This window comes from Ursus arctos, unplaced genomic scaffold, assembly GCF_023065955.2.
Source record: "Ursus arctos isolate Adak ecotype North America unplaced genomic scaffold, UrsArc2.0 scaffold_34, whole genome shotgun sequence".
NCBI classification, from domain to species: domain Eukaryota; kingdom Metazoa; phylum Chordata; class Mammalia; order Carnivora; family Ursidae; genus Ursus; species Ursus arctos.
Window position 1 is genome coordinate 5325367 of NW_026623030.1, and position 22522 is coordinate 5347888.

Below are 22522 nucleotides of genomic sequence, written 5' to 3' on the forward strand. Positions count from 1 at the left end.
GCAGACCCACACCAAGACATGTTGTAATTAAATTTACAAAATACAGTGATAAAGAAAAAAAATCTTAAAAGCAGGAATGCCGGAGAAGTCATTAACTTACAAGAGAAAACCCATAAGGCTAGCAGGAAATTTTCAACAGAAACTTAGCAAGCTGGAAGAGAGGGGTATGATATATTCAAAGTGCTGAATAGGAAAAATATACAGCCAAGAATACTCTATCCACCAAGGATATCATTCAGAATAGAAGGAGAGATAAAGAATTTCCCAAACAAAAACTAAAGGAGTTCATGGCCACCAAATCAGCCCTGCAAGAACTATTAAATGGGACATTTTGAGTGCAAAGAAAAGACCAAAAATAAAATATGAAATACCTAAATCATGGGGAGGAAAGAAGAAAAAAATGGGTTCAAACTTAAATGACCATCAACTTAATATAGACTGCTGTATGCAGAAGAGTTTATATACAAACCTAATGATAACCATATATCAAAAACCACTAATAAACATGAAAAGAATAAAGAGAAAGAAATCCAAATATATCACTAAAGAAAATCAGCAAAACATGAAAGAAAGACAAGAAAGGATCAGAGAAAATCTCCAGAAACAACCAGAAAACAAGTAATAAAATGACAATAAATACATATCTATCAATAATTACTTTTAATGTAAATGAACTAAATACCCCAATCAAAAGACATAGGGTGTCAGAATGAAAAAAAAAACAAGACCCATTTTATATTCTGCCCACAAGAGATTCATTTTAGTCATAAAGACACCTGCAGATTGAAAATGAGGGTATGGAGAAACATTTATCATGCAAAGGGAAGTCGAAAGAAAGCTGGAGTAGGAATACTTATATCAGACAAACTAGACTTTAAAACAAAGACTGCAACAAGAAACAAAGAAGAGTACTATATAATAATAAAGGGGACAATCTAACTAGAAGATATAACAATCATAAATACTTATGCACTCAACATGAGAGCACACAAATACATAAAACAATTAATAATAGACATAAAGAAACTCATTGATAATAATACAATAATAGTAGGGGACTTTAACACCCCACTTACATCAATGGACAAATATCTAAACAGAAAATCAATAAGGAAACAATGGCTTAGAATGACACATTGGACCAGATAGATTTAGCAGATATATTCAGAACAATCTGTTCTGAACATCCAAAAACAGTGAATACACATTCTTTTCAAGTGCACATGGAACATTCTCTATACTAGATCACATATTAGCCCATAAACGAAAACAACTCAAGAATAGTGAAGTCATACTATGCATCTTTTCTGACCACAACACTAGGAAACTAGAAATCAACTATGAGGAAAAATCTTGGAAGACCACAAATACATGGAGGTTCAACACTTGCTATTAAACAATGAATGGGTCAACCAGGAAATAAAAAAAAAGAAATTAAAAATTACATGGAAACAAATGAAAATGAAAAAAAATGGTCCAAAATCTTTGGAATGCAGCAGAAGCCATCCTAAGAGGGAAATTTATAACAATACAAGAACTCAAGAAGCAAGAAAAATCTTAAATAAACAACATAACCTTACACCTAAAAAGGCTAGAAAAAGAACAACAGATGAAGCCTATAGCCAGGAGAAAGAGGGAAATAATAAGGATTACAGCAGAAATAAATGATAGAGAAACTAAAACACAAAACAGTAGCAATACAACAGATTGATGAAATTAGGAGCTGGTTCTTTGAAAAAATAAATAAAATTGATAAAGCCAGACGTTAAAAAAAAAAAGAAAGAAAGAAAGAGAAAGGATCCAAATAAATAAAATCATAAATTAAAGGAGAAATAACAAACACCACCACAGAAATACAAACAATTATAAGAAAATATTATGAAAAACCATATGGCAACAAATTGGACAACCTAGAAGAAATGGATAAATTCCCAGAAACATATAACCTGCCAAAACTGAAACAGGAAGAAATAGAAAATGTGAACAGACTGATTACTGGGAAAGAAATTGAATCAGTGACAATAATTAATAATAATAATAATAATAATAATAATAATAATAAAAACTTCCAGCAAACAAAAGTTCAGGACCAGATGGCTTTACAGGTGAATTCTACCAAAGATTTAAAGAAGAGTTAATACCTATTCTCCAACTATCCCAAAAAATAGAAAAGGAAGGAAATCTTCCAATTCATTACTCTGATACCAAAACCAGATGAAGACACACTGAAAAAGAGAACTACAGGCCAATATACATGATGAACACAGATGCAAAAATCCTTAAAAAAAAACAACAACTAGCAAATCAAATCTAACAATATTTTTTAAAAAGTCATTCATGACAATATGGTGGGATTTATTCCTGGGTTGCAAGTGTTGTTCAATATTCACAAATCAATCAATGTGACACACCACATTAATAAAAGAAATCGACAGATGCAGGAAAAACATTTGACAATGTACAGCATGCATTCATGATAAAAATCCTCAACAAAGTAGGTTGAGAGGAAACATACCTCAACATAACAAAGGTCGTATATGAAAAACCCACCGCAATCTCATCTTCAATGGGGAAAAACTGAGAGCTTTTCCCCTAAAGTCAGGACAAGATAGGAATGTCCACTTTCACCACTGTTATTTAACATAGTACTGGGAATCCTTGCCACAGCAATCAGACAACAAAAAGAAATAAAAGGCATCCAAATTGGCAGGGAAGAAGTCAAACTTTCACTATTTACAGATGATGTGATATGATACATAGAAAACCCTAAAGACTCCACCAAAAAAGTGCTAGGACTGATAAGTAAATTCAGTAAAGTCACAGGATACAAAATCAATGTACAGAAATCTGTTGCATTTCTATACAACAATAATGAAGTAGCAGAAAGAGAAATTGAGGACTCAATTCCACTTACAATTGCACCAAAAACAATAAGACACTTAGGAATAAACATAACCAAAGAAGGGAAAAATCTGTACTCTGAAAAAAAACACTAATGAAAGAATTTGAAGATGACACAAAAAATGGAAAGACATTCCATGCTCATGCATTGGAAGAGTGAATATTGTTAAAATGTCTATATTACCCAAAGCAATCTACACATTTAATGCAATTCCCATCAAAATACCAACAGCATCTTTCACAGAACTAGAAAAAACAATCCTAAAATTTGTGTGGAACCACAAAGACCCTAAACAGCCAAAGCAATCTTGAAAAAGAAAAGAAAAGCTGGAGGCACCACAGTTCCAGACTACAAGTTACATTACAAAGTTGTAGTGATCAAAGCAGTATGATACTGGCACAAAAACAGATACATAGATCTGTTTTTATAGATAGAACAAAATAGAAATGCTGAAATAAACCTATAATTATATGGTCAATTAATCTTTGACAAAGCAGGAAGGAATATCCAATGGGAAAAAGACTGTCTCTTCAACAAATTGTGTTGAGAAAACTACTCAGCACATGCAAAAGAATGAAACTGGATCATTTTCTTATACCATACACAAAAATAAATTCAAATGGGATAATGATCTAAATGTGAGACAGGAAATCATTAAAACCCTAGAAGAGAAGACAGGCATTAATTTCTTTGTTACTGACCATAGCAACTTCTTTCTAGATACGTCTCCTGAGGCAAGGTAAAGAAATCAAAAGTAAACTATTGGGACTTCATCAAAATAAAAAGCTTCTGCACAGTGAAGGAAATAATCAACAAAACTCAAAGGGAACCTACAGAACAGGAGAAGATATTTGCAAATGACATATCTGATAAAGGGTTAGTATCCAAAATGTATAAAGAACTTATAAAACTCAACACCAAAAAAATAATAATCCAGTTAAGAAATGGACAGAAGACGTGAACAGACATTTTGCCAAGGAAGACACATGAAAAGATGCTCACCATCACTCATCATCAGGGAAATATAAATCAAAACTACAATGAGATACCACCTCAGAATGGCTAAAATCAACAACACAAGAAACAACAGGTGTTGGTGAGGTTGGGGAACTCTCTCATACTTTTGGTGGGAATGCAAAGTGATGCAACCTCTCTGGAAAATAGTGTGGAGTTTCCTCAAAGAGTTAAGAACAGAACTATCCTATGATTCAGCAATCACACTACTGGGTTTTCACCCAATACAAGAACACTAAATCAAAGAATACATGCACTCCTATGTTTAAGTCCCCATTATTTACAATAGCCAAATTATGTGAACACAAGTGTCCATCTATTGATGAATGGATAAAGAAGAAGTGATGTATATATACACAATGGAATATTACTCAGACATAAAAATGAATGAAATCATGCCATTTGCAATGACTTGGGTGGAGTTAGAGAACATAATGCTAAGTGAAGTGAAATCAGTCAGTCAGAGAAAGATGAATACCATATGATTTCACTCATAGGTAGAACTAAGAAAACAAAGTAGTAAAGGGACAAAAAGAAAGAGAGAAGCAAACCAGAAAATGGACTTTTAACTATAGAGAACAAACCAAAGTTTAGGAGAATGGAGGTAGGTGGGGGCCTGTGTTAAATAGGTGATGGGTGTTAAGGAGTACACTTGTGATGAGCACCTGGTGTTGTATGGAACTGTTGAATCACTATATCATACACCTGAAAATAATATTACATTGTATGTTAACTAACTGGAATTTAATTAAAAATTTTTAAAAATGACTTTGCACTCCACCTGTAGACCCTACCAACCAGATTGGCAGCAATTCATGAATTCACAGGAACAATGGCTGATTGAATGTCTGTTAAAGGTGACTCCATGGACTACACTATTTCAAATTCAAATGTCTATTCACATTCAGTACCCTCCTTGGATTTATAAGATTGGCAGCAGCAGATTATCAAGGCCTATTGGCTGAAGCTGGGTTTCAGAACCATCTCTTCCTAAGAAGTACCAGAATCTCTTTCAACATTTTTTTCTTTATCAGTTCTACCATTAAATGCATTCAAGATTGAAAATATATACCAAATACATTAAATTGGCTCTGGATGTGGGATCAAGGTGGTGAAGTAGGTAGATCTTGAGCACACCATGTCCCACAGATGCACAAAAATCTAATCTATATGTAGAACAGCTATCTCTGAAAATGAACGGAAGACCAGCAGAACAGATCATACACAACCAAAGATATAAAGAAAAAACCACATTGAAATGGGTAGGAGGGGCAGAGATGTGGTTTAGTCAGTATCCACAGACCAGAATGATAACCCACCAGTGGGAAGAATATCAGAACCATAGAGGCCCTCCCTGAGGAACAAGAAGTCCAAAACCCACAATGGGCTCTACAGTCCAAGGGACCTGCACTGGGAAGATGAACCTCCATAACATCTGACTCTGAAGCTATAGGGTTTATGTCTGGGAAATGCAGAGGGCAGTAGGAAATACAGACTTCACTCTTAAATGGCATGCCCATGATTTCACTTGCTCTGAGACTCAGCCCAGAGACATCAGTTTGAAAAACACCTGAGTTATACACAGGGATCCACTGACAAATATTAGGGATTGTGCCAGAGGAGCAGGGAGCTGTTGGAACATTCCCCAGGGACAGAAGTAATGATGGGCACTCATTTTTTTCTAGTTGGCCTAGCACTGACACCTGCTGTGCTAGCACTGCTTGTCCTGACCCAGAATTCCCCTGTGGACTTGCCCCATTTAACCCATCTGCCAGACGTAGGCCCCTGCCAAACGGCTCACTGCCTTACCACTGTCAGCAGATGACCTCAGCCTTCACCAGAGCCCATCCCAAGTAGCTCATGGCACTACCACACCTGGTGGATGCCCTCAGCCAGAATCAGAGCTTCTCCCAAGTGACTTCCTGTCCTACCAGTCCAACAAGTACCCTCAGCAAGCAACAGAGCTCCTCCACCTCCAAGCACCCCCATCCAGGGAAGCCAGCACTGAACACCAGAATGCCTACAAGAGTCTCAGTCAGATTTCACAGCAAGCTGCACCAGAAGCCTATCCCACCCACCAGTGCACTCACTGCATTCCAGCTAGAAGGGTCAAGGGCCAACCCTGCTTACCATCATGCTTATAGCAGCCATGTCAAGACGTTGCAGGCAGCCATGCCAGGGAACAGCCCCACATACCAGTGAGTCTGCACTAATTGTGACCCAGCCACAACAAGAGGGTACTCACAGCCCATATGGCGGTCAGTCATAGGGCACCTGGTTCAGGTGACCAGACAGATTTGAGCTACTGAGCCTCACACATCACCTTCTGCATAAATGCACTCCTTTAAGGCCAGGAATCATAACTAATCAGTCATAACTGATTTACCTAATACATAGACATGAACAAAGAGTTAGACAAAATAAGGAAATAGAGGAATATGTTCCAAAAAAAAGGATGACAAAACCCCACAAAAAGAGGTAAAGGAAACCTGATGATGAAAACAGACATCCAAGTTCAGGAATCACAGCCTGTCCAAAGTAAAATGAACCCAAAGGGAAGCATACCAAGATGCATTATAATCAAAATGTCAACAGTTAAAGATAAAGAGCAAATCTTAAAAGCGGCAAGAGAAAAACAACTAGTTATATACAAAGGATCCCCCATAAGACTATAAGCTGATTTTTCAGCAGAAACTGAAAGCTAGAAGGGAGTGTCATGATATACTGTAAGTGATGAATGAAAAAATTTGCAATAAAGAATATTGTACCTGGAAAGATTATCACTCAGAATTGAAGAGAAATAGTTTTCCAGACAAGAAGAAGCTAAAGAATTTCATCACTGCTAAACCAGCCTTATAAGAAATGTTAAAGGGACTTCCTTAAACAGAAAAGAAAAGGCCATAACTAGAAATAAGAAAATTATGAAAGAAAAAATTTCACTGGTAAAGGTAAACATAGAGTAAATGTAGTGGATCAGCCATCTACATAGCTAGTATGTAAGTTAAAAGAGAAAAGTTATACAATCATCTAGATCTACAATACTTAGGTATAGACAAAATAATAAGATGTAAATTATGACATCAAAAACATAAAACGAGGGGAGATAAAAATGTAGTGCTTTTAGAATGCATTTGAACTTAAGTAACCATCAACTTAAAATAGACTGCTATATACATAGGATATTATATATGAACCTCATGGGAACCACAAACCAAATATCCATAATAGATACACAAAAGGTAAAGAGAAAGGAATACAAACACAACACTGAAGAAAGTCACCAAATCACAAAGGAAGAGAGCAGGAGAAGAAAAGAACAGAGAAGAACTACAAAAATAACCTGAAAACAATCAACAAATGGCAACAAGTACACATCTATCAATAATCTCTTTTCTTATTATTTTTTATTTTTTTACCTCATTTTTATTTATTTTTTTATTATGTTCAGTTAGCCACTGTATAGTATATCATTAGTTTTTGATGCACTGTTCAATGATTCATTAGTTGCATATAACTGGGTGTTATAAGAGCTCATCACAACATGTGCTGTCCTCAATACCCATCACCCAGCTATCTCATTTCCGCACATCTCCTCCCCTCTGAAACTCTCAGTTTGTTTCCTGGAGTCCAGAGTCTCTCATGGTTCATCTCCCTCTCTGATTCCCCCCCCCTTCAGTTTTCCCTCCCTTCCCTATGGTCTTCCATGCTATTCCTTGTGTTCCACAAATCAGTGAAACCATATGATAATCATCTTTCACTGATTGATTTATTTTGCTTAGCATATTCCCCTCAGTTCCCTCCATGTGGATGCAAATGGTGGGTGTTCATCCTTTCTGATGGTTGAGTAATATTCCACTGTATATATGGACCACATTTCTTTATCCATTTGTCTGTTGAAGGGCATCCTTCCACAGTTTGGCTATTGTGGACATTGCTGCTATGAACATTGGGATGCAGGTGCCCCTTCTTTTCACTACATTTCTATCTTTGGAGTAAATACCTAGTAGTGCAATTGCTGGGTCGTAAGGTAGCTCTATTTTTAACTATTTAAAGGACCTCCACACTGTTTTCCAAAGTGGCTGTACCAGCTTGCATTCCCACCAACACTGTAAGAGGGTTCTCCTTTCTCCTGATCCTCTCCAACATTTGTTGTTTCCTGTCTTGTTAATTTTTGCCATTCTAACTGGTGTAAGGAGGTATCTCATTGTGGTTTTGATTTGTATTTCCCTGATGGCTAGTGATGTTGAACATTTTTTCATGTGTCTGCTAGCTATTTGTATGTCTTCTTTGGAGAAGTGTCTGCTCACGTCTTCTGTCCATTTTTTGACTTAACTCTTTGTTTTTTGGGTGTTGAGTTTGAGAAGTTCTTTAGAGATCTTGGATACCATCCTTTTATCTGTAATGTCATTTCCAAATATCTTCTCTCATTCCGCGGATTGCCTCTTAGTTTTGTAGACTGTTTCCTTTGCTGTGCAGAAGGTTTTTATCTTGATGAAATAAATGTAGATGGACTAAATGTTCCAATCAAAAAACATAGGGTGACTTGACTGTATGGATAAACAAAACAATATCTACATACAGGAGACTCACTTCAGACCTAAAGACACACAGAGACCAAAAGTGAGGGGATGGAAAATATATTCCATGCAAACTGAAACAGAAAGAAAGCTGGGGTAGCAATACTTGTATCAGATTAAATAGATTTTAAACCAAAGAGTGTAACAAGAGACAAAGAAGATCTTTATATTATGATAAGGGATCAATCCAACAAGAGGATATAATCCTTGTAAATAGCTATGCACTCAGCATAGGGACATCTAAATAAATAAAGCAAATATTAACAGACATAAAGGGACAAATTGACAGCAATACAATAATAGTAGGTGACTTTAACAACCCACTTACATCAATAGATAAATCATCTAGACAGAAAATCAATAAGGAAACATTGGCCTTAAACAACCCATTAGACCAGGTAGATTCAATATGTACAGAGCATTCCATCTAAAAGTAGCAGAACACACATTCTTTTTAAGTGCACATAGAACATTCTCCAGAATAGGCCACATGTTAGGCTCAAAACAAGTCCCAGTAAATTTAAGAAGATTGAAATCATACCAAGCATCTTTTCTGACCACAATGGTATGAATCTAGAAATCAATTACAAGAAGGAAACGAACATGTGAAGGCTAAACAACATGCTACTTAACAACAAATGTGTCTATGAAAAAATAAAAAAGGAAATAAAAAAATACCTTGAGGCAGATGAAAATGGAAACACAACAGTTCAAAATCTATGGGATGCAGCAAAAGCAGTGCTAAGAGGAAAGTTTATAGCAATACAGGCCTACCTGGAGAAACAAGTAAAATCTCAAGCTTTCGCCAGAAGAAGACTTCTCAAAGTTGTTCAATTATGATCTAATCAGCCCCTTCTGCTTGAGGGAAACTGGACCCTTCTGGTGCCATAATTCAATTCCAACAATTTGAAATTATTGGGAGTCTCCAGAAATACCACTCTTGTGAGTTCTATTTTTGAAACAGAAATAATAACACGTATTTTGGGGATGGTACATCAATACTCTTGCCATTATGCCATTAGCTGTAGGGTTGGGCAGTAATCCAGAAAGACAAACAGTGAAACAGAAAGGACCTAAACATCTCATTAGTTCATTGAATCCAGGCACCACCTTCAGATCAAAGAAGTGTTACCTTTTTCTACACATGCCTTTCATTTCTTTTACTTCTTTTTATCATTTTAATCTATCTCATTTAATCTATCTCACACATAGTTGGATTCATTAGAAGAAGGATGGGACATAGAAAGGGGAGAGGACAAAGGACAATCTTTATTTTTATCTCTGGGCTTAAAATTCCACTAAAGATGTAGAGGAGTTAAGATGAGGGTCCAGTAAACTACTTTATTTAAATTACTACACCATCATATTTCATTGAAGCAATAGAGCTTTCTTAAAAATAATGTGACTTCATTTTTATTTTATTTAGACTATTTTTCAACTGATGTTACTATATATTCTTTAGGTGGCCTGGTAGTTTTTACCTCAGACCTCCAGCAAGTACTATAAAGAAGAAAAGATTCTGAAGAATCAATCAAGCTTCCTGTCAAGTCAAAGTAACACGCCTGTCTTAACCAGTGGTGGGAGAGATGAAGCACATTATTAATCTATATGAAAACATCAATGATACAGCAAGAAATAATTCAGACTGTCCTCATGTGGTTTTGCCAGAAGAGATATTTTTTATAATATCCATCATTGGGGTTCTGGAAAATCTGATGGTCCTTCTGGCTGTGATCAAGAATAAGAATCTCCAGTCACCCATGTACTTTTTCATTTGCAGCTTGGCCATTTCTGATATGTTGGGCAGCCTATATAAGATCCTGGAAAATATCCTGATCATGTTCAGAAACATGGGTTATCTCAAGCCTCGTGGCAATTTTGAAACCACAGCAGATGATATTATTGACTCCCTGTTCATCCTCTCCCTCCTTGGCTCCATTTTCAGCCTGTCCATGATAGCAGCTGACCGCTACCTCACAATCTTCCATGCTCTGCAATACCACAGCATTGTAACCATGCGCCGTGTCATTGTTGTCCTGATGGTCACCTGGATGGGCTGCATGGGCAGTGCCATTACCATGGTGATCTTCTCTCATCACATCCCCACAGTGATCACCTTCACATCACTGTTCCCTCTGATGTTGGTCTTTATCCTCTGCCTTTATGTGCACATGTTCTTGCTTGCCCGTTCCCATGCCAGGAAGATTTTGACACTTCCCAGAGCCAACATGAAAGGGGCCATCACACTGACCATCCTGCTTGGGGTCTTCATCTTTTGCTGGGCCCCCTTTGTCCTTCATGTCCTGTTAATGACATTTTGCCCAAATAACCCTTACTGTGCCTGCTACATGTCCCTCTTTCAGGTGAATGGCATGTTGATTATGTGCAATGCAGTCATCGACCCCTTTATATATGCCTTCCGGAGCCCAGAACTCAGGGATGCATTTAAAAAGATGATCTTTTGTAGCCGGTACCAGTAGAATTATTGGTCTCTGATATTAATAGCCATGTGGTTAATGCTGTCAAGTGACAGAATAACATGACACACCAACAAATTCTAATGCTTTCCAACCATCCTTTTCCTTCCTTAATGTGCACTAGAATCATGCCACTAACTAGGCTTTGTAATAGCTTAGTCCTGTGTGAAGAGTCTTGCTGTAGGTACAACTTTTATAAGTAGAGAGATAAAATAATGTACTAAAAAGAATGACAGAATACAAAACACAGGGGCGCCTGGGTGGCTCAGTTGTTAAGTGTCTGCCTTCAGCTTACGTCGTGATCCTGGTGTTCTGGGATCGAGCCCTGCACCAGGCTCCCTGCTCGGCGGGGAGCCTGCTTCTCCCTCTTCCACTCCCCCTGCATGTGTTCCCTCTCTCGCTGTCTCTCCCTCTCTCTGTCAAATAAATAAATAAAATCTTTTTTTAAAAAAGAATACAAAACACAGACAATACAAGTTTGAGAGGCTTGTGCTGAGGTAAAAACTTTTTCTTCTATAGATATATAGCAAGCCTATTGCTAGGGTTGCCTTTCCAAGCTGGAAGCCATTGTAATCAATTTCTACAAGTTAAAGTGCCAGGACGAGTACTCAGGACACAAACTACAATGTCTTTGTAAGCAAGCCAAAAGTGCCAATAAATTACTGCAAGTGAATTTGCCCATCCTGCACTACTGCACAAAATCCCTGCTCTCCCTCCCTCCTTCCTGTGTGCTCATTTTACTGTATGCCATCTCAAATATTTCTTTTCAATTTGTTTTTTTTTAAGTGGGCACCACACTGGGCATGGGGCTTGAACTCACGACTCTGAGATCAAAACCTGAGCTGAGATCAGGAGTCGGACACCCAACAGACTGAGCCACCCAGGTGCCCCATCTCAAATCTTTTTAAAAGCAGGTAGGGTATAAATTATAAATGTCAAATAAGCAGCTTTGCATTTCCAATAATAAAGGAAACTTGTCTGTTAGTCTTCTTTGCTCATGTAGTATTCTGCTGGCCTTAAAATTCTTTCCTGGTTAAAACTCTCATGCTTTAGAAGCATAAATTTCAGAGGAGGAAATAAAAATTTAATACATTTGGTTCCTATGTGGAAATAAATAAAGGGCAGAGGAAAACTGTAACTATTTGCAGAAAGTATAACCATTCTTTGTGTATTTGTTTGAATGTAGGCTTAAAAGAAAAGAGACTCCAAGCCCCAATATATAATTTGTAGAATAATTAGAGTGTGTGTGTGCATTTGTGTGTGTTTACCATGCTTTGGAACTATGGGGAAACTAAAACCAAAACACCACTTCCAGAACAGTGCTATTATTAAGGCCCAAGCCGTAGACTGATGAAGAACATGGTAACTCCTTCCACAGATGAGTCTAAGAGGCAGATGCAGTCCCTGGAAAATCTCATCCTACTGTCAGCCACAGGAAAGATACCAGATATTGAGAAGTGGCATCCCCAGTGACAATATAGAAATAAAATTGGTAAGTTCATCCATTTTTAATAGCTAAAAATAAACCTTAAAAAAGAAGCAAATTCTGACCATAAGTCCTTGCTAAGTTGGAGAATAGCTTAAAGGGATGAGTGATGAGAGAGAAGAAAGAAGTAAGGTCTTTAAATCCACAGAGCAGGGCTCCTCGGGACTCACCAAGCATGGATGCATCTTCTGGAAGAGGCAATACTTGACCCTCTGGGGAGCTTTCTCTGAGCTGCCAAGAGGAGAAGCCAGCCACAAAAAAGACTGCTGGTCTGGTAGTGTGAGTAAGGGACAGGCAGGGCAAGGTTGGGTGAGATAGGTAGGGAGCTACGTGGTCAGGCTCACAGAAATCCCAAAAATGTAGAGGTGTAAGGAAACCAGAGATAAGGGAACAAACCAGACCACCCTGCCCTAGGTTTCACAGGGGTGGGGTCTTTTTTATTACCGTCACCTATGACCAACAAAGAATAACCAGACCCTAAAAAGAAGTAAGCCATTAAAGAAGTTATCACCAGTCCTTACTCAAACCAAGACCTCATAAGAATGTTAAGGCCACAAGCTTCCTGGTCAGCTCTAAATAAAAGACTGTCAGTGGAGAACCACATTGGCAACCATGTCCAGATCCCTCTCACTCATAAGAGCTTTTTCTATATCCTTACTTAATAAAACTCTATCGCTTTACTCACTCTCCTTTGTCTGGGAAATTCATTCTTCGACTCCATGAGACAAGAGCCCAGCTCTCCTACTTCAGTTGGTTCAACATCAGATGGGGGTAGGCACAAAAACAAGCAAAACAGAAAGCGTGAGTTAAAGGGAAGACCGTGCTGGCAGGTTTCTAGACAGCGTGCATCACAGATTGGAGATTGAACCCAAAGTATGTCTTATCCTCTGTGTTCTACAGAAATCTTTCCTTAGTTACTTCTCCTCAGCAAATGGACAATATTATTCTAATGTAAGTTAACTTGGATTTCGTAATAAATAAGATACTATATGTAAGTTTGTTTTTCATAAAATCTAAGGCACAACCCTAGACATGATTTTTAAGTGTTATTTCTATCATTAAAATAACGTATAGAACTTTTTTTCTGTGATTAAACCGAGTATTCTCAATCAAATGTAACCTTTCTTTGACGTGCCGATCTATGACACTGTAGATGTGGGTGGTGCAATTTAACACCTGTTATAAATGGTCTGAAACTGCTGTGCTTGTTGAATTCTGCCTGTTAGTAGCTTTGCTACCCCCTCATCACTCTCAAGCTCTCAGCTGTCACATCTGTTGTCAGAGGAAATCACCTAGAAATTTCTTCACCTCTCAATGCCTTTCATTTGTTCTATTCAATCTGAGAAACAACATCAAGGCGGCTGTTCTAATTGTGTGTAAGGCAAAAATAAAGCTGAGTGCCAACTCAGAGACTTTTTCAATTCTAGGTCTTTAATTCAAATCAGTTCAAGGTCTTTGATACTTATAATTACTGGGAAAAAAAGTGTGATTTCCTCCCTTTACCTTCATATGCAATTCAAATAAAAACAGTATCAAACTGCAACATGGCTCAGATTTTTTCCCATGAAGATCAGTTCAATTCTTTTATTTTGATCAAATTTTTAAACTGCTTTGCTGATGCCATGGGTGAGGGAGCAAAAGGAAAGCTGTGGGCAAAGCACAAGCTAACACCCCACAAACCTCCTCCCCAGGCGAGATTTTTTTTTGTTTCAATTAGCCAACATCATTAGTTTCATGTAGAGTTCAATAATTCATCAGTTGCATATAACACCCAGTGCTCATCACATCATGTGCCCTCCTTAATGCCCATCACCCAATTACCCCATCCCCCCACCCACCCCTACAGCAACCCTCAGTTTGTTTCCTATGGTTAAGAGTCTCTCATGGTTTGTCTCCCTCTCTGTTTCTTCCCATTCAGTTTTCCCTGTCTTCCCCTATGATCCTCTGCACTGATTCTTACATTCCACATATGAGTGAAACCGTATGATAATTGTCTTTCTCTGATTGACTTATTTTGCTCAGTATAATACACTGAAGTTCCATCCACATGATGTAAATGGTAAGTATTCATCCTTTCTGATGGCTGAGTAATACAGTGGAATATTACTCCCCAGGTGAGATATGTGTGACATTCCTCAGTCACTCCCTGCTGCCCAATAACAAAGAAAAGGAAAAACAAATGGTTAACTTATAGAGATCACAGTCACTTAGGACATGAGCTTCCATCAGTCCGCAACTGTCTTTATGATTTACAAAAAAAGAGCAAACTCCAGAAACTTATAGACTCAATTTCCTGGAACTGTAACATCACCCTCCACTCCATAGGATAGAAAATCTTATATAATCAGTCACTCCTCACAACCCCACTGCAGCTCTTTCTGCCCATTGGTCCTGTCCTCATGCCATAATAAAACACCCTTTTTGCACTAAAAAACATCTCAAGAATTCTTTCTTGGCAATTAGCTCTGAACCCCACCACTCCAAAACACATCACCATAAGTATGTGCACAGTTTTATTCATAATCCAGCCTTGGATCAGGTGGCTGAAATTAGATGACGATGAAGTATTATAAATGACTTGAGTCCTCTTTTTTTTTTCTCTCTTTGCCTTTCATTTTGTTTTTATTTTTAATTTTTATTTATTTTTATATTGAAGTATAATTAACATACAATGTTATATTCATTTCATCTGTACAATATAATGATTCAACAGTTCAATACATTACTCAATGCTCACTAAGATTAAGTGTAGTCACTGTCTGTCAATATACAACGTTATTACAATATTATTGCCTATATTCTTTAGCTATTCTTTTGATCTCTGTGGTTTATTTATTTTACAACAGGAAGTTCATATTTCTTTTTTTTAATGTTCAGTTAGCCACTGTATAGTACATCATTAGTTTCTGACGTAGTGTTCAATGATTCATTATTTGTGTATAACACCCAGTGCACATAACAACATGTGCCCTCCTTAAAACCCATCACCCCGTTATCCCTTCCCCCAACCTCCCTCCCTTCTGAGACCCTCAGTTTATTTCCCGGAGTCCATAGTATTTCATGGTTCATCTCCCTCTCTGATTTCTCCCCCTTCAGATTTCCCTTCCTTCACCTGTGGTTCTCTGTGCTATTACTTATGTTCCACATATGAGTGAAACCATAAGATAATTGTCTTTCTCTGCTTGACTTACTTCACTTAGCATAATCCCCTCAGTTCCATCCATGTCCATGCAAATGGTGGGTATTCATCCTTTCTGATGGCTGAATAATATTCCATTGTGTATATGGACCACATCTTCTTTATCCATTCATCTGTTGAAGGGCATCTCTGCTCTTTCCACAGTTTGGTTATTGTGGACATTGCTGCTATGAACATTGGGGTGCACATGGCCCTTCTTTTCACCATATCTCTATCTTTGGGGGAAATACTGTAGTGCAATTGCTGGGTCATTTTTAACTTCTTGAGGAAGCTCCATACTGTTTTCCAGAGTGGCTGTATCAGCTTGCATTCCCACCAACAGTGTAAGAGGGTTCTCCTTTCTCCTGATCCTCTCCAACACTTGTTGTTTCCTGTCTTGTTAATTTTTGCCATTCTAACTGGTGTAAGGAGGTATCTCATTGTGGTTTTGATTTGTATTTCACTGATGGCTAATGGTGTTGAATATTTTTTCATGTGTCTGTTAGCCAATTGTATGTCTTTGGAGAAGAGTCTGTTCATGTCTTCTGCCCATTTTTTGACTGGATTCTTTGTTTTTTGGGTGTTGAGTTTGAGATGTTCTTTAGAGATCTTGGATACCAGCTCCTTATCTGTAGTGTCACTTTCCTGACTTCAAGCTATATTACAAAGCTATGATCACCAAGACAGCATGGCATATCTTCTCCATTCTGTGGGTTGCCTCTTAGTTTTGTTGACTGTTTCCTTTGCCGTGCAGATGGTTTTTATCTTGATGAAATCCTAGAAGTTCATTTTTGCTTTATTTCCCTTGCCTTTGGAGATGTGTCTTGAAAGAAGTTACTTAGGCCAATGTTGAAGAAGTTACTGCCTATGTTCTCTATGATTTGCATGGATTCCTGTCTCACATTGAGGTCTTTCATTTTTGAGATTCTCTTTGTCTATGGTGTAAGAGAATGGCCTAGTTATATTCTTTTGTATATAGCTGTCCAATTTGCCCATAACCACTTATTGAAGAGACTGTCTTTTTTCCATTGGATATTTTTTCCTGATTTGTCAAAGATTAGTTGACCATAAAGGTGAGGGTCCATGTCTGGAATCTATATTCTGCTCCATTGGTCAATGTGTCTGTTTTTGTGCCAATGCCATGCTGTCTTGGTGATCATAGCTTTGTAATATAGCTTGAAGTCAGGCAATGTAATGCCCTCAGCTTTATCTTTTTCATCATTCCCTTGGTGAGTCAGGGCCTTTTCTAGTTGCATAAAAATTTCAGGAGTGTTTGTTCCAGCTCTTCAAAAAATGCCAATGGTATTTTAATAAGGATGGCACTGAAAGTGTAAATTGTTCTGGGCAGGACAGACATTTTAACAATGTCGATTCTTCCACTCCATGAGCATGGAATGTTTTTCCACCTTTTTGTATCTTCCTCAATTTCTTTCATAGTTTCTAGAGTATAGATTCTTTACCTCCTTGGTTAGGTTTATTCCTAGGTATCTTACAGTTTTTGCTGCTATTGTGAATGGAATTGATTCTTTAATTTCTTTTTCTACAATTACATTGTTAGTGTATAGAAAAGCAACTGATTTCTGTACCTTGATTTTGTATCCTGCCACATTACTGAATTGCTGTATGAGTTCTACTAATTTGGGGGTAGACTTTTTTGGGTTTTCCACATAAAGTTTCATGTCGTCTGCAAGGAGAGAGGTTTTGACGTCTTCTTTGACAATTTGGATGCCTTTTATTTCTTTTTGTTGTGTGATTGCTGAGGCTAGGACTTCTAGCACTATGTCGAACAATAGTGCTGAGAGTGGGCATCCCTGTCACGTTCCTGACTGTAAGGGGAAAGCTCTCAGTTTTTCCCCATTGAGAATGATATTCACTGTGGGCCTTTCATAGATGGTTTTTATGATATTGAGGAATGTCCCTTCTATCCCTATACTCTGAAGAGTTTTAATCAGGAACAGTTGTTTTATTTTGTCAGATGCCTTTTCTGCATCAATTGAGAGGTTCTTATTTTTTCTTTTGTTAATGTGCTCTATCACATTGATTGATTTGCGAATGTGGAACCATCCTTGCATCACAGGAATAAATCCTATTTGGTCATGGTGAATAATCCTTTTAATGTACTGTTAGATCCTATTAGCTAGGATCCTTTTGAGTATTTTGGCATCCATGCTCATCAGGGATATTGGTCTGTAACTCTCCTTTTTGATGGGGTCTTTGCCTGGTTTTGGGATCCAGGTAATGCTGGCCTCATAGAAGGATTTTGGAAGTTTTCCTTCTGTCTCTATTTTTTGAAACAGCTTCCATAGAACGGGTATTATTTTTTCTTTAAATGTTTGGTAGAATTCTCCTGGGAAACCATCTGGCCATGGACTCTTGTTTTTTGGGAGGTTTTTGATTAATGTTTCAAGTTCGTTAGTGGTTATTGGTCTCTTCAGATGTCTATTTCTTCCTGTTTTAGTCTTGGTAGTTTATAGGTTTCCAGGAAGTCATCCATTTCTTCCAGGTGGCTTAATTTTGTTGGCATATAGTTGCTGGTAATAATTCCTATAGTTTGTTCATAATTTCTAATAACTGTTTCTATTTCTTTGGTGTTAGTCATGATCTCTCCCCTCTCATTCATGATTTTATTAATTTACATCCTATCTCTTTTCCTTTGGATAAGTTTAGCTAGTGGTTTATTGATCTTATTAATTCTTTCAGAGAACCAGCTTCCAGTTTCATTGATCTGTTCTGTTTTCCTGGTTTCCATTTCATTGATCTCTGCTCTAACTTTATTATTTCTCTTCTCTTGTTTGGTTTAGGCTTTATTTGCTGTTCTTTCTCCACTCCTTTAGGTGTTGGGTTAGCATGTGCATTTGGGATTTTTCTAATATTTTGAGAGTCTTGGATGGCAATGTATTTACCCCTTAGGACTGCCTTTGCAGTATCCCATAGGTTTTGGACTGATGTGTTTTCATTTGATTGGTTTCCATGAATTGTTTAAGTTCATCTTTAATTTCCTGGCTGACTCAGTCATTCTTGACCAGGATGCTCTTTAACTTCCAAGTGTTTAAATACCTTCCAGGTTTTTTGTTGTTGTTGTTGTTGTTGTTGTTGTTGCTGTTTTTTGTGATTGAGTTCCAGTTTCAAGGCTTTGTGGTCTGATATTGTGCAGGGAATAATCTCAATCTTTTGGTATTGGCTGAGACCTGATTTGTGACCCGGTATGTGGTCTATTTTGGAGAAAGTTCCATGTACATTTAAGAAGAATGAGTACCAGCCATCATAAAGAATGATTACCCAACATTTGCAGCAACATGGATGGGAATGGAGGAAATTATGCTAAGTGAAATAAGTCAAGCAGAGAAAGACAATTACCATATGTTTTCACTCATTTGTGGAACATAAGGAATAGCAGAGAGATCAGTAGGAGAAGCAAGGGAAGAATGAAGGGGGGGGGGCGGTAAACAGAAGGGGGAATGAACCATGAGAGACTATGGAGTCTGGGAAACAAACTGAGGGTTTCAGAGGGGAGGGAGGTGGGGAAAGGGGCTAGCCCGGTGATGGGTACTAAGGAGGGCATGTATTACATGGAGTACTGGGTGTTATACACAAACAATGAATCATGGAACACTACATGAAAGACTAATGACATATTGTATGGTGACTGACATAACATAATAAAAAATTGTTTTAAAAAAAGGAAGAAGAATGAGTATTCTCTTGTTTTGGGGTGGAATGTTCTGTATATATCTACAAGGTCCATCTGGTCCAATGTGTCATTCAAAGCTCTTGTTTCTTCATTGATCTTCTGTTTAAATGATCTCTCCAATGCTGAGAGTGGAGTGTTAAAATCTCCCACTATTCATGTATCATTGTCAAGCTGATTCTTATTTTGGTTAACAGCTGGCTTATGTAGTTGGCTGCTCCCATGTTGGGGGCATAGATATTTACAATTGTTAGATTTTCTTGTTGGATAGAACCTTAAGAATGATATAGTGTCCCTCTGTATCTCTTATTACAGACTTTGGTTTAAATTCTAATTTGTCTGATATAAGAATTGCCTCCCCAGGTTTCTTTTGAGGTCCATTGGCATGGAAAATGGTTCTCCATCCCCTCATTTTCAGTCTTGAGTTGTCTTTTGGTTCAAAATGAGACTCTTGGAGACAGCATATGGGTGGGTCCTGTCTTTGTATCTAATCTGCAACCCTGTGCCATTTCATGGGAGCATTTAGGCTATTCATGTTGAGAGTTACTACTGAAAGATATGTATTGATTGCCATCCCATTGTCTGTACAGACCCTGTTTCTATAGATTGTCTCTATAAATTTCTGGTCTGTATTACTCTTGGGGTCTTTCTTCTTTTGTAGAATCCCCCTTAGTATTTCTTGCAGCACTGGCTTGGTGATCCCATATTCTTTCAGTTTCTGCCAGTCTGGAAGCTCTTTGTCTCTCCATCCATTCTGAATGACAGCGTTGCTGAATAGAGTATTCTTGGTTGCATGTTCTTCTCATTTAGTACCCTGAATATGTCTTGCCTGCCCTTTCTGGCCTGCCAGGTCTGTGGACAGGTTTGACATTATTCTGATGTTCCTCCATCCATGTGTAAGAAATCTCTTCCCCCTAGCTACTTTCAGGATGGCTTCCTTTATTGCAAAATTTGCAAGTTCTACTATTATATGTGGGGGATTGGTCTGTTCTCCATCTTGGGAGGGGTCCTCTATGCCTCTTGGACATGAATGCTTGTTTCCTTACACAGATTAGGCAAGTTCTCAGCTATGATTTGCTCAAATATACCTTCTAGCCCTCTTTCTCTCTCCACTCCCTCAGGGTCCCAATAATTCTGACATTAGAACATTTCATGGCATCGTTAATCTCTCTAAGTCTGTTCTCATGGATTTTAAGCTGTTTGTACCAGGTCTCCTCCTGTTCCTTCCTTTCTATCAGCTTATCTTCTAGATGACTAATTTGTTCTTCTGCCTCATTTACCCTACCTGTTAAGAGTATCCAGTTTAGACTGTATCTCATTCATAGCATTTTTAGGTTTGGCCTCATTAGTTCTCGTTTCTGCCCTTAGAGATTCTATATTGCCACTAATGGTTTTCTCAAGCTTATCTACTGACTTCATAACTGCTACCCTGAAGTCTATCTCTGACATCTTGCTTATATTCATATCCATTAAGTCTGCAGGAAAGACCACTGTCTCTGGTTCTTTTCTTTGTTGGGAGTTCCTCCTCCTAGTCATTCTATTGAGGGGTGGTTGAGGGAATGTACAGAGTCAAAAATATCAACCACAATCCAGGCAAGATGCACCCTGTGAAAATCTGGAGCAGTCAGGAGCCACCACCAAAGAAACAAAGCCAAAATGAAACCTAAGAATAAAATTTATGAGATTAAAATATTTTTGAAAAATTAAAAATTTTTAAAAAGGGGGGTGAGGGGAGAGGTGGCTATAATCTCTCAATCTGGGCAAGGTAGGATGTTTCAGTACTTCCTGGGTGTATTTTGTTCTCTTTGTTAGAGGATACTACTTCCCAGAGTTTCAGGGAAGATATATATAGTACAAGTTAAAAAGCTACTATGAAATATGTTATATTAAACATCTAGTTGAAATGAGAAAAAGGTAAAAAGAAAAAACAGAGAAGAAACATGAGGAAGAATAAAAAAGAAAAAAAAAGGTTGTATCTGAGAAATACACCAGACATGAGGCAACACCTGGAGCTCAATATAAAATTTTCCTCTGGTGTTGGGCTTTTATGGTTTTATGGGGACCCTAGGATTGTCATCCTCTTGTTCTTCCAGCTTGTCTTCTGGGGAGGGGCCTGCTGTACTCTTTTTCAGGGAACCTTGCTTGGGGAACCCTATCAGGGGGCTGGGCTCTGTGGAAACTGGGTTTTTGGGCTTCTGTTCTCTGGCGCCTTTTCCAGTCTTTGCAGAGGGTCAGGACAAAGGAAAATGTCTGCACCCAGACCTCCACCCCAGGGCAAGGAAACCATAGTCTGCTCCTCTCTGAATCCTCCAGAACACACAGTCTCCCTTTCCGTAAGCGCTGCCAAAAACCACAGCCTCCCATGGGCAGTGCATGCCCCCAGTGGCCCTCTCAGCAGTTGACTCAGGCCCCCGCTTGTCTCTGCCCTTTGTGCTTCTAAAACTGTGAGTGGTCCGGGGTCCGTGGCAGCTGCCCCAGGTTCCACGTCAGCAGCCGCCCTGGGTCTGTGGCAGTGGTGGCAGCAGCGGAGGTGGCTGGCCCAGGTCCACGTACACCCACCCCTTTAGCTCCTGGATCCTGTTTGAGCATTGTTATCAGGCCCTTCCTTCTTGCCACTACTGTTCTGCCAAATATCACTGGTACCCCAGCACAGATGCTTTTGCAGTCCAGTGTTACATCACTTTCCAGGTGCCAGCTATGTCTGTTCCCTCCCCCTTCTGTTTATCTTCCATTGTCAGCCCACAGAATCACAACTCCATCCTTCATACCTTGAAACCACAGATTTTCTGCTTGTGGAGATCCAGATTTATATTCCTACATCTCAGGCTGATTTCATGGGTGTTCAGAATGGTCTGGTAAATATCTAGCTAAATTCAGGGGACCGGTTGAATCGGAGTCCCCTATTCCTCTGCCATCTTGCCCCCTCCCATTTACCCCACTTTTTTCTGGAAGTTCATATTTCTTAATCTCCTTTATCTATTTTGTCCATTCCCCCACCCACCTCCCCTTTGGCAACCACCAGTTTGTTCTCTGTATTTAAGATTCTGTTTGGGTTTCTGTTTGTGCATTTGTTTTGTTTTTTAGATTCCACAAATCAGTGAAATCATATGGTATTTGTCTTTCTCTGTATGACTTGTTTCACTTAGCATAATACTCTAGGTTCATGTAGAAATGCAGTACTTCTGAGCCCTCTCTAGTAA

General features: G+C 38.4%; 1 protein-coding gene across 1 annotated transcript; it reads left to right on the top strand.

Annotated features, from left to right (window-relative positions):
• Nucleotides 1-10008: 10008 nt before the first annotated feature.
• On the top strand, nt 10009-10973 carry MC2R (melanocortin 2 receptor). The gene has a single exon (XM_026486235.3). The coding sequence runs from the start codon at nt 10080-10082 to the stop codon at nt 10971-10973; it is 894 nt and encodes a 297-aa protein (XP_026342020.1). The 5' UTR covers nt 10009-10079.
• The last annotated feature ends 11549 nt before the right edge of the window (nt 10974-22522 follow it).